Genomic DNA, 13,148 nt, shown 5'->3' with positions numbered 1-13,148 from the left:
TATATATATATATATATATATATATATATATATATATATATATATATTTAGTTTGGAAGCGGCCAGCAAAATCACGTCGTAAAAAGACGTCATCGTTATCTTATTAACGCACACAGTGCCCTGTTGCATCACCTGTGAGAGAGAGAGAATGACAAAGCAGAAAAACCCGTGTAACGTAACCACACCCGTAACACACCTGGGGGGGCGAGAGTCACGCTACGAGTTTCAGTAGGACGTGCGCTGAATCTACGGCAGCCGAACACGACCTCTCAAACAAACATAAAAGAACAACAACTGTTTACTCTTTGGGGTTTGTAGTTTCAGAAAGACAACGCGCTTTTCAACAAGAGCTAGAGGACAAAGAAGGAAAACAGGAAGGATTTTAACCCTCAGCAGCACTGCGTGGATTTTTATTCGTTAAATAACAAAGAGTCACACCTCTCTGAGGAGGACGGTGCAGCTGTACTTTTAAAAAAAAAACAAAAAAAAAAAAACTTTTTTAAGGGATTTTAAACTTGGTTATTTATTTATTTTTTTTAAAGATGGGGTCGGTGGTAGAATTTCACACGGAGGTAAGTTTTTATTTACTTATTGGTTTGGTATATCCGATCTATTAAAAACCCCAGGGCCACTCAGGCTGGCCGGGGAACAGACTCCGAGGGCACAGGTACTGCAAGCGGAACCGCAGCGCTGCTGATCGGAGCGCAGTTTCGCCGTTAGTAATAAGCATCGCTGGGAATATTAATAGTCTCCTTTTTTGCTGCTCATGTTTTTCTTCATTGTCACGACAGCCCGAGGTCAGTCTGAAGTAAACCAACCATTTTACACGAGTTCTGCCCTGGCACGACGCCCTCCGTCACAGTGCTTTATATATATCATCAGCCTCGGGATGAGGTGTTCATATACATCAACGCATCCCATTTAACAACTACGTGACACATTGAAGCAGGTTATATATTTATAGTCTGCTGGTTGTTCACAGTTTTCAATGGTCAAAACGACGAAGCCCGCAGGTTAGTAATGTACTTTACCATTGTTTACAAAGTTGGCAATCACATCACAATGTTCTATTGCTTATGTCGTCGTTTTACCGATGGCGTGTGATTAAACACCTAATAAACTGAAGACAGAGTGACAAAACCTTCTGCTACTCCTAAGTAACAAAAAAGCGGGAGCAACAATTTCCCTCCACCCGTCGGGGGGGGGGGGACAAACACCCCACGTCGGGGGTGCAGCCCCCGGGGGCCTGTTCGTGCAGTGTCTCCTTGGCCCACCTATCGCCTGCGCCTGTGATAAATGCACAGGTTCATATGAATCTCCTTGTTCCCTGGAGCCTCGTCACTGTTGGGGCCAGCGGTGCTTTTGAGAGCAGGCGCTCGATCGAAGGTGTGTCGCCGCACTGTCTTGTTCACACTTCACAAGCTATCTTGTCTGTCGGGGAACTGAAGGCAGCAGACCTATTTCGCCGTCTCAGTGAGACGCAGGTAGGAGACACTCGCCCGACTCTCTCCGGGTGCTTGAAGCGACTGCTGTCTTGCTTGTTGCAGATGTGTTACGAAGTTGGTGCCTTCACGGAGATCGTTCTGCGCAGATCATTGGCTAAATTGTTCAGATTCTGCGCAGAATTATCTCCGCGAACGCACCCTTTATTTTAAAACTAGATTTGCTTTGCTGTGTTGCGGGGGAGGGAAGTCGTGCAGCGCGCTGGTGTGTTTGTTGCGTTGGATTGATACGGACAGCTGAGTTTTTTTCTTATCTCTTTTGTTTGTTCCAAAGGGTTATCATTTTGTAACAATAGACTCGGTTTATTCTAGTATTCAGTGGTGTTTACAAACTTCTGACTGCTTGGAACGGCATGCATATTTGTTTGGAATTCACGACATTGTTCGAATGACATTCCAGAACACTTCTATGAAATCCGAACTTTTATTTACTTTAAAATGAAAACAGTCTTGCCAATATGTAGTAGTAGTTCCTGCCACCACAGGCTGGGGTGTGGTCTGAGAACCAACGCACACGCACACGCACACGCGACTTCAAGTTAAATCAAACGTTTGAACTCTGTACGTGTTGGTCTGTTTGTTTAACCTTCGCAGCTGGCTCTTGCTCTGGGTTCAGTCAGCAGCACAGCATTGCTCCAGGGGATGAGATTGTGAAGGATAGAGCCAGCTTTTCATAAAGCCTCGTTTAACAGGTAGCAGGTACCTTATTAACAGGTTAGGTTAGCTGCCAGTGAAGTTAAAGTTTAATAGTCTTTACTGCTGATGTAGATATTTCTGTTCCCCACACTGAATCAGTAATTCCAGACTGGGAAGTGCCTGTTTTGAAAACAAGTTATAATAGCACAGGGATTGACAATTGCAAACTTGAAATGATTGATCATGGGTTGAAGTAGATGAGCTGAAATCATGTTTGAATTTCCAGGGACTTTGCTCCTCAGTTAGTATTTCCATCTCATTTCTCTGTCTGCTTTTCACGTTGTTTTGTCTTAAGTGAAGCCACAGCACTGTCCCGCGTTGCAGTCGTGTCTTGGTCTGAAGAAAGGGCAGTGATAAATATCTGGTTAGCAGTGTCAATGCTAGTGCTGTATTACCTGTACCTGACCCCGGGCAGTACGACTGTCTCGGTTTATCAGGAAGTCCCCATAACAGAGTCTCGGATAATGCTAAGTGTACACAACATCCTGTGTGCCTTGGTAATGACAAATATTCACCAGCGAATTACTTTCACAATATACTGTGGCTCAGTTAATCAATAAGTATCACAGCTCTGGTAAAGCAAAGCAGTCTCTCTCTCTCTCTCTCTCTCTCTCTCTCCCTCTCTCTTGCTCTGTCTCTCTGTCTCTCAGTATCAGTCCCTGTCATAGTTTTATTTGTGTTTAGGCAGAGCTGGCCCCATGACTCTGCTGACGCTGCAATCCCAGTTTCACTCCCCTGAAACTCCCTCACGGCTGGTTTCACAGCCCCTGATTAGCACTAATCTCTAATCACCTGACATTCAGAACCTCTGAGTACTCATTCATGCTCGCCGATTTCAACGTATTGCTCCAGAGATGGAAATAAGCAGTTTGAGCCATTCCTGGTTTCACTATGAGTTTAATACCACCTGAGCTTGTTACCTAGACAGTGTGGCTAATCAAGCGCATAATAAAACCAGGAGTGGGTGACACTGCTGTGCGATAAGAGTCTGATTTGAATCCCTGCACTCTCGTGCCTGCCTTTCAGAATTGATTTAAAAGTTCTTCTTTCTATCTACCAGTTATCGCAGAACGCTGGTGTAATGGCGATTTATGAAAAGCAGGTTCAAATAGGCAGGGTTTTATTGTTCCTTCGTCGTCCCAAACGGGAAAGCCCGTGCAAATTCTTTGAAGATACACTGGGATCCTGGTGTGTGGGTAACCAGTTTAATATAATACATGGGTTAAGTGTAGCTAGTGTCTTGGTGTAATAATTAAAGACCTTTGTCTTCCAGCCCGAATGGTTTCTTTTAGTTTCTCATCGTGGATTTCTTCAGTCGAGCTCTGTTTGAGTTGAAACTTGCTCACAGCCGCTCCCTGCTTAGTCATTTTTGTTCTGTTAGAATTTAAATCCAGTTTCTGGTAGACTCTCTAAGATCTAGCACACTGAAGAAAAGCTGTCTTGTGTGTTCTCCTTTTCTTTTTTTTTGTATTGAACACTGAGTTATTGTACAAGAGTCACCCCCCACACCTGCACTGGTGTAAAAGCTATTGTGCAATGTGCTTTGTTGCACCTGTGTTTGTCTTGCTGTTTTTAGCTACATGTCCTTGGTCATAAATCAGCTGCTGCTTCCTCTCATTGTGGTTGATTGGCTTGACCTGGAACTCGCTGAGAGAAAACATTGCATTGCTGTCCCCTGCAAGGTGATCCGATCCCTGGCATTGGGGATGCACTGGAGCTGGGCGCAACAATAATTAAACTGAAATGATCATCCAAACCCTGTTGGTAACTGGGGGTGGGATAGAAACTGAATGAAACCAACAGAACACTCTAGACTACAGTGGAACTGAGCGCCAGGCTTTTAGAAAGATCTCTGTTCTGTGAGGCTGATGAGGGCTCCTTGTTTTTCACCCCCCTTGGGAAGGGGTGGCAGTGATCCGCAGTGACGCAGCTCAGTGGAAGTTTCAGGTTGTGCTCTGCGGTGTGAGTTGCAGGAGCTGGGGTGACGCGTTAGTCATTGATCAACAGGCTGTTGGAGAGTTTTCTGCTCGAGACGACACACATCGCTGAGGAGGCTGAAACAGAGCGCGTGGGGGGGTTTCCAAATTTCTTATTCAAGCCAAAAACACTTTGTCTTTTTAGTCCTGTTGGCATCTGGTTCATTCTCTGCTGTAGGGTCTTGACAGAATCTGTAACAGCTGTGTATCACGCAACACTACCCATGACAGAGACTCTGCAGTCCTTGGCAGGGGGCATTCTAATGAGATCAATTTCATGACGAGTCCTGCTCCTGACTGACAGACCTTATCGTTCTGTCATGCGTGGTGTCGCGTGACTAACTGAACTGTGTAGCTAGTACAACAAACCATTGATTGCTAGTTGTTATGTGTGCTCTTTTTTATTCAGTGGTGTCTTTTCCTTTTCTGTTCTCAATTGTATTTTATTCTTAATAAGCAGGACAGGAACGGGAGGCACGAGAGAGTCACTTTCCTGACGGAGAAAGACAAGATGGCATCCCGGAAGACGCACTCACTGTTGCTCACCATGCTGGTGATCCTCTGCTTCCTCGTCCTGGCTGGAGTAGCAGCTTTCTTGATCTGGTACTTTGCAGGTACGAAGGGAAGTGAAACCGCCTTCATGTTTAAGGGCTTGTCCGCGGGCCACAGCAAGCTTTGAAATAATGAAGACTAAACTAAATACTGATTTTAATATTGGGATCATGTTGTTATTGTTATTGTTGTGACACTCTTCTGTTCTCCCCTCTGTAACTCTTTCTTTCTTGTTGCTGCAGTCAGGCCCAGTGAAGGAAGAGGGAATCCTCAAGTCGCCCCCACCAAGGGTAACTCTGTTCCCTCTGATCAGGTGCGGGTGTACAGCGGGCACCTGATCCTCGACGATGTCGAATACACAGACAGCCTGGGGAGCCCCAGAACACAGGGCTTCAGAGAGCTGAGCAGGGATCTGCAGGACCTGGTGAGAACAGCTTCCACAGCCATCAACATTCACTGTATTGGGCTGCTCCTAGTGTGACCTCAGCAGCACTGATGTTTATCATTGAATTATATATTCTGTCCAATATCTGTCTCGTCTGTTTCCCCAGTAGGGCTGATGAGTATTGGTGCAGTTAAGAGAAGTAAAGGCTTGTGTGTTCAGGTGTGCTCTTCTATTCTAGGACATGCTTGCTGACCTGAGTCTCAGTTCACTGTAGTGTGATCTTGCTCGGTCTGCTGCAGGTGGAAACGAATAGAACTGATTTTTCAAGTCCATTTCAGACTGATGGCAGTGATGGTGGTTAACAAAGGCCCGTACCTCTTTGTAACATGAAGTTCCTGTTTTTTGTGTTTGTGTTCCCAGCTGCGAGACACGTACTCTAAAGACGCTGCGCTCTTTAAGTATTACAACACGTCAGTCATTACTGGATACAGGTGAGGAGTGAGAGCTTCATTGCTATCGCCCATGCTAACCGCATGTCAGTTAAACTGCAATGGGGGGGGGGTGACTGTAAAGGGAACAAAATCTCCTGCTTCTGCGCATCGAGGGGAGGTGAGCCACAGTCAGGGGGTCCGTGTGAGAACACACATTGACAGTTTGCAGTGCAGACAGAAAGCTGCTTCCCAATATTGTCCCACCAGCCCATTGCATCTCTGTCTTGCTCGGTGACCCTGAGGTGTCAGCTGATCATCCTCTTCAGAGCCTGTGCCTGGCCGCTGTCTGTGTGTGAATGTGTCTTGCATTGTGTTCTCAGCGAAGGCAGCGTGGTCGCGTATCACTGGACGCGCTTCGATATCCCCAGCTCGGACTCCGAGGTCCTGTCCAAGTTCACAGACAGTCGGGTGACCGGGCTGTTGAGGAGCCTGATTAGGCAGGGAGGCATGAGATCGGGGCTCAGCTTCACCGTGCGCTCCATCACCGCGTCGCGTGAGTACTGCCCCTCCTTGCTGGCTCTATCGCATCACTTGTTGCCTGTCTGCTTGCCGCCCTGACTCTTGATTGTTTTCAGTTACCGACCCCAGGATGACAAACACTCCCGACTCCTGTTTGTACTCGTTGCGGGCGACCGGCTCCAAACAGAGCTTCACCTCGCCCGGCTACCCCTCACCCGGTTACCCCAACAAGCCCCACTGCCAGTGGCAGATCCGCGCCTCCAAGGGCAAAGCCATCCAGCTGTTCTTCCCCGACTTCGACGTGGAGGACAACTGCGCCGACGACTTCGTCTCCATCTACGACTCTCTGAGCCCGGAGGAGAAGCACCAGCTGACTCAGTGAGTGCTCAGCCCCCCTCGCACCCTCCTCTCCCTGCCTCCTTACAGGCTGAGGAATTTTAATACTCTTAGATCTCTTTTTTAAATGTGCTGAGATTACTGTTGCTGTTTTTAATAACTGGGTAATTACCAATGGTTCCTGCACTGGTGCTACGGTTCTTTGTAACTACTGTGCAGTTGAATGCACAGCATCTTGCTCTCTGATATAATTACATGGTGACACCATGACGAAGTAGCCTGTCCTCAAATGGCACTGAATGGGTGAAGAGCTTGTATTCTGGGAGATGTGATTGTTGGCTCAACAAACTGTGCCCTGAGTTTCAGTAGATCTCTGCTTGTATCAATGTAACCTGCTGGCTATGATGATCACCTCCTCCTCCTCCTCCTCCTCCTCCCCGCAGGCAGTGTGGGAATCGCCCGCCTACCAATAACCTGGAGGTGGTGTCGTCGGGGAACGTCATGCTGGTCAGCTTCATTTCAGACAGCAGCTCCCAGCACCCAGGCTTCAGTGCGGAGTACATTGAGATCCCCAGGAACACAGGTCAGTGCCTCGCTGCAGTAACCTTTCCAAGTCACCACCGTCTTCAACCGCGTTTCAACTCCTTGCTTGTGAGTTTCTCCCTTGTTAGTTTGTTTGTTTTCCTTGTCTGAGTTTCATTTTGTCGGCTCCCTAAAACCAAGCCAGATTGCTGTTCTCTCCCACAGTAGTAGGGCGGGCTGTGAGTAGTTTTCAGATGCCTGGTTTAATTGCATGGTATTTGTCAACCCTAACTCCTCCTCCTCTCATGTTTTTTGGTTTACTCCAATCGCAGCTTGTGATCAGGTGTTGACTGGCCAGAGTGGGAACTTCAGCAGTCCACACTACCCCAGCTTCTACCCTCCCAACCTGGACTGCAACTGGACCATCAAGGTAACAAGTTTATAAGCACAAGAACAAACTCCGGGGTGATCAAATATGATCCAAAATCTACAGGCTTCTCCCTACGAGGGCTGACATTGGACCATGCTTCATCACCCTGAAGTGTGCTGTTATTTCATAAGTGTGTTCTGTATTCTTCAGCTATTGAGAATAGCGGTTTGTCCGTCTGCGTCCGTCCAACAGAGGAATTTCTATAAATTGAGGTTAGGATGACCAACTTATTCAGGGGTTGTGGCTTATGACTGAAGGCTGTATCTTAAGAGCTGGTGTCAAGAACATATCTGCATTTGTTACATGATTTTGTACATGAGGATGAGTTTTAGATCCGAATGCTTCTTTGCTGTCTCCTTATTAAATCACTGTCTCGGAGTGCACAGACGTGACTGACTGTCTCCTGACTGTTATTGCTGCTTCTGTACAGGTACCAGAGGGCATGAAAATCCGTCTCAAGTTCACCATGTTTCGCATGAAGGAGCCCAACGTTGACATAAGTGATTGTGGAAAGGACTACGTGGAGGTCAAATCCCAGAAGTAATTGCATTCTCGTGCTGAATACGTTGGAAGCGTGTGTGTGTGTGGGTGTAACAAACCAAGGCTTGAAAGTACATTTCCTACTGTTGTTTCTCCCTCTACTTCACACTCTAGTTGATATAAAATTATAAAATTGATATTTGTAGCCGCAGTGTTGCTCAAGTGCTTGGTTTCTGTTCCTCTCCTGATCAGGTACTGTGGTGAACGCTCTCTCCTGGCTCTGGCCAGCACCGATAACACCATGGTGGTGAAGTTCCACTCGGACGAGTCCTTCACCGATAAGGGCTTCCTGGCGGTTTACAATGCCTACGACCCACAGAACCGTGAGTGCGCCAGCCTCCCAGACTCATAACCGTGTTTTGTTTTGCTGTTCCAGTGTAAGGGTGAACCAGTCTGTAATGATCCCTGACGTAGATCAAGCTGTGCACCTTTTAGAGACTGAAGTTAGGGGTTAAACGCCCAGTCAGTCGGATGGTGAAATGGAGGGAGTGCTGTATATTGCATGATGATGTTTTCTGATTTCTGATTCTCTTCCTCTGTGTCACACAGCCTGCCCCGGTCAGTTTGCCTGCAATACTGGGCTCTGTATTAAACCAACGCTGCGCTGCGATGGCTGGAATGACTGTGGGGACATGAGTGACGAAGTGAACTGCAGTGAGTGCCACAAAATACTGTCAAATAAACTGTTACCTTTTTAAGGTACAAGGGGGCACCTGTGTAACTATTTTATTATTTTTGCAATTAAGTGCACAGCACAGGTTGGATCTGGTCATCCCTAATTCTCAGTTTCCTCCTCGTGATGCTTGAGTCGCTCTCAGGTGCATTTTGAAGAAGAAACCGTTTGAACAACAACCACTCAATTCTTTATCTACTGTTAAAAAATGTACAGAGAAAATTTGTGAAATTGTGCTAGCCAAGTGAAATGAAGAAACTGTTCTTAAGCCAACTTAATTCCCCAGGATCCACTTGAGTAACGCTGTTCCCCCTTCCCTGTCCTGCAGAGTGCGGGGACGATCAGTTCAAATGCGACAACGGTCTGTGCAAACCCAAGTACTGGGTGTGCGATCGGGTCAACGACTGTGGGGACGGCAGCGATGAGAAGTCCTGCAGTAAGTGGGAGATCTTCCTTTCATCCTGAGCTCTCTCAGGAGTGTTTTTAGTATTGCAAACCCGGCATGAGAAATCATCCAACACAAAGCGCTGGGAAGCCTGAGCATAGTTCTGAACTTCACCTCTAATCGAGTGCTCTGTGCCAAGTCAGACCTGCTCACAAAGAGTGAAGTTTTATTAGAGCCAGCCACTGAATGCTTAGAAACTTCTTTTCTAAAATCTAAAAAAAAAAAAAAAAAAAAAACAGAATCTGATATTAATGTATTTTGATCTGTTTATGTAGGGTCTGTTGTGGTTTTAAATGTTTCCAATGCTTTGTCATTGAAGTGGAGTGTGGGATCTACACTCTCGGTGACATTATAAGTGTAGCTGCTGCTAATGGCTTTCAATGGGGACGTAACTTGCTGTCTTTTTTAGTTGCGATTTAGTTTTTAATAACTTGCATTAGAGTTAGTAATAGCAGTGCTGGGGGGTCCCTGCCTGCCTCACTCTGTCCTCTGTGTGTTTCGAAGGCTGTGGTACAGACCAGTGGAAGTGTGAGAACGGACTCTGCATCGACAAGGACAAAGTGTGCGACGGAACCCAGGACTGCACCGACAGCAGCGATGAGGCCTCGTGCAGCAAACAAGGTGAGGCTTCCGTGCGTGTGTGTGCGTGTGTGACAGAGCAAGAGAGCTGAGATCGTCTGCATTCATGGTTTAAGAGCTTTTAGCACGACGTTGATTTTTCACTGCTGTCTTGTATTATCATTTCTATTCCAATAGGTGGCAGCATTATCAAGAGTTAAAAAAAAAAAAAACACATAAGTAATCCCAGCACCAAGAATCACATAGAGCCGTGATGATGATGCAACGGGTAATGGGAGGAATGCTGAATGAGTTTTTTTTTTTTTTTTTTTTTTAATAGTCCTTTCTGTAAATATGTTTTTGCTGCTCAGTCTTTGGGAGTCTCTTGCAGATCTGGATCTCTTGACCTCCGTGCTTGCGTGTGTTTCGACAGAGGCTCTATTTCTAAACCCAGCAGTTTCTCCTGTCCTTGTTCTTCAGGGAGCCCAACGGTGGCTTGCACTGACTTCACCTACAAGTGCAAGAATGGTGCGTGTGTGAGCAAATTGAACCCGGAGTGTGATGACAGCCTGGACTGTGCAGACGGGTCTGATGAACAGGACTGCAGTGAGTGTAGAGATGCAGCAGGGAATGGGTTATTGATCCCAATGGGTTTGGCATTTCGAGCCTCAGTAAACACCCACTGATCGATTGTTCGTCTCCCCGGTGCCCTGTTGGCAGCCTCTCCTATATGTTTTATCAGTAGCACATGGTTGTGTTTTAAAGTGCAGCATTGGTTGTCATTTCTTCATTAACCTTAAATAAAGCTTAATAAAGTGCAATGAAAGCATGGTAATGCCTTGGTAAGCATTACAAAGAATAACAAAGTCAAGCATATTCTTAGACCTGGCAAACCCAGGGTAAGCTGTGGTGAACTGTTCTATGAGCACCGTTCCTTTTGAAATGATGTGAATAAGAGCCCTCTCTTCTCTTGGGTCAGACTGCGGGAAGCGACCCTACAAGCACAACCGCATCGTGGGCGGGACGAACGCGGATATCGGGGAGTGGCCGTGGCAGGTCAGCCTCCACTTCAAGACCTCCGGACACACCTGCGGAGCCTCTATCATCTCGGAGCGCTGGCTGCTCTCTGCAGCGCACTGCTTCCCCGTCACCAACCCCCAGTGAGTCTGCCTGAACCCTGGAGGCCCTTCATATTAAACGGGGGTCAAGCGGGGTTTTTATGCATAAATCATGTTTCTTGTAATGGTTATATTTATTTTATTTTTTTTTAAGTGTTTTATTATTAAAGTTTTACAATGAGATCAAGATCATGGTAAAATAGATTTGGTTTTTATATAGCGCCTTTCCTGCTAGAGTCCTCGCAAGTGCTGAACAATTAATCGGGCAAACCAAAATTTAACGTCTCTGCGGCTCTAATCTTTGGCAGAGTGGGTATTTAATGAGGTTTTACTTCCTGTCCTGTGCAATGCCCCTCCCCTCCTTGTGTAACCCCACCCTCTCCCTGTTACTCCTCCTGTCTGGTCCTGTTATTTGCTCCTCCCCTCCTTTCTCAGGTATCGCAGTCCCGGAAGCTGGCTGACGTACAGCGGGCTCCACACGCAGCTCGACTACAGCAGCGCTGAGAGCCGCAAGCTGAAGAGCATCACCGTGCACCCCGGCTACAACGCCTTCACCTTCGACAACGACGTGGCTGTGCTGGAGCTCAGCGAGCCCCTGGAGTTCAGCAGCACCGTCTACCCGCTCTGCCTGCCCGACGCCACGCACACCTTCCCCGCTGGCAAGAGCTGCTTTGTGACTGGCTGGGGGGCACTCGCAGAGTCCGGTGGGCATCTGTTCTCTCGTTTAATTAATCATCCATTCGCTCATTAATGAATCTTTCTTTCACTTGTAATTATATTGTAGCGCTACACGGACCAATTACTCACATTGAGCTCTTCGTAGAGAAACAGGGGCTGGCAATCAGGCGAGGGTCGTTTGGTGTCGATCAGGCTGATTTACCATCGAGTGAAACTTGTGAAGCAGCAGCTGTGCTTGGGTTTGTGGTGATCGCTGCCTTTCTTTAAAGCCTCCAGGGAGAACAGCGATCCGCACAAACCCAAGCAGCTGCTTGTTCACTTGTTTCAATACCAGCGAGCCTCACCTGTGGGACGCTTGATCCGAATCATGGGTTTGTGCAGCTCTATTCTATTATCCGTGATGGGCGTGTCTGACCCCCTTGTCTCTCGTCCGCAGGGCCTCTTGCTAACATCCTGCAGAAAGCGGAGGTGAAGATCATCAACGACACGGTGTGCGACACCGTGATGTCAGGGGAGGTCACGTCCAGGATGCTGTGCAGTGGGTATCTCACAGGGGGGGTCGACGCCTGCCAGGTAGGGGTCTGTCGGCTTTTTAACAAGTACCTAATAACAGCAAAACAAGCCACTGCCAGCGAGATGCCTGCTGGTTTGGGGCGTTGCTTGCAGCGTGGCAGCTTTCAAATTGCACATAGATCTCATAATATTTTGTAACTTGGTCTCTTTTCCTGTGCCCAATCTCATGCTGTAATAAAGAACGCCTGCTGATTTCAGATAAAGATTCCAATGTGCAATAGCAAGTGAAATCCTGTGAACTGTGCTGTGTCTCATCTCTCTCTCTCTCGCTGCTGCAGGGAGACTCTGGCGGTCCGCTGGTCTGTCAGGAGAGCAGCGGGAGGTGGTTCCAGTCTGGGATCGTGAGCTGGGGAGATGGCTGTGCCCGGAGGAACAAGCCAGGGGTCTACAGCCGTGTCACCAAGCTGCGGGGCTGGATCAAAGAGCAAACCGGCATCTGAGCCGAGCAAACCACAGAGGAGCTGGACACACACAGAGAAACTCATGGGAATGGACTGATCACGGAGAGCGGTTTTGAATCCCTTGCACACTGATCATGTTGAGGCAGCCTACCATGACCTTGCACCCTGTTGACGCTTTTAATAGCTTTATTTTTCTATCTACTCCCCATTCATTTAGGTTTCATCTTCTAAACAGTCCATCCCCACTGATCAGATATTGCAGGGGTTGTTTTTCCAAGGCTCTGTCCGTTGTTTCAGTATCGTTTTGTCGGGGTGAGAGTAGAAGGACTGTGGATGAAGCTGGATGGACCTGCTGGCTCCATTCTATTTAAAGCTGGATCTGGATCCTTCACTGAAAGCAGCCCTTCAGAATGTCACAAGCTGTATTGCTTCGCTGTCTCTGAAGTGAACGTGCAGACCCCCAGGATCCCTGCAAGAGACACTCCAGTGTGAAATACACATTGAGACTGGAAAGAATTTTGATGAAACAGAGCTTGGACTGGTTCAGCAGAGGGCACGGATTTCTATCTTTTTTTACATTATTTTTATCCTTGGTCTGAATTAAATCTTTATGGCAGCGCCATAGCTCTATTCGATAATGGCTATGGAACCGCCATCATTTAAATTTAATGCAGGACCTATTCAAATGAAGTGTACAATAATACCATGTTGGGTTTTTTTGTTTTTATAAAAAATTCTTCTGTAATTTACTACTGTTGCTTCCCCCACTGTTGCACCTTTCTAGTCATTTCTAATGATGGATGTTTGCTTGCA

General features: G+C 47.1%; 1 protein-coding gene across 3 annotated transcripts; it reads left to right on the top strand.

The window, feature by feature from the left end:
- Window positions 1–194: 194 nt before the first annotated feature.
- Window positions 195–13,080, top strand: LOC121304205 (suppressor of tumorigenicity 14 protein homolog). Of its 3 annotated transcripts, none has more exons than XM_041235191.1 (18): window positions 195–572; window positions 4,635–4,788; window positions 4,969–5,150; window positions 5,532–5,602; window positions 5,923–6,095; window positions 6,178–6,439; window positions 6,841–6,980; window positions 7,252–7,349; window positions 7,780–7,889; window positions 8,082–8,212; window positions 8,439–8,543; window positions 8,891–8,998; window positions 9,512–9,628; window positions 10,046–10,171; window positions 10,545–10,725; window positions 11,119–11,387; window positions 11,798–11,934; window positions 12,213–13,080. In XM_041235191.1, the coding sequence occupies exons 1-18, from the start codon at window positions 543–545 to the stop codon at window positions 12,372–12,374; spliced, it is 2,556 nt and encodes an 851-aa protein (XP_041091125.1). In that variant the 5' UTR covers window positions 195–542; the 3' UTR covers window positions 12,375–13,080. The 3 variants fall into 3 exon arrangements, with proteins under 3 accessions (XP_041091125.1, XP_041091124.1, XP_041091123.1); XM_041235190.1 differs by having other exon boundaries at window positions 4,632–4,788; XM_041235189.1 differs by lacking the exon at window positions 195–572 and adding an exon at window positions 1,283–1,484.
- Window positions 13,081–13,148: the final 68 nt, after the last annotated feature.

Source organism: Polyodon spathula, chromosome 37 (assembly GCF_017654505.1).
Source record: "Polyodon spathula isolate WHYD16114869_AA chromosome 37, ASM1765450v1, whole genome shotgun sequence".
Lineage (NCBI taxonomy): Eukaryota > Metazoa > Chordata > Actinopteri > Acipenseriformes > Polyodontidae > Polyodon > Polyodon spathula.
Note: the sequence above shows the minus strand (reverse complement) of the source record. Positions and strands in the feature narration are given on the sequence as shown.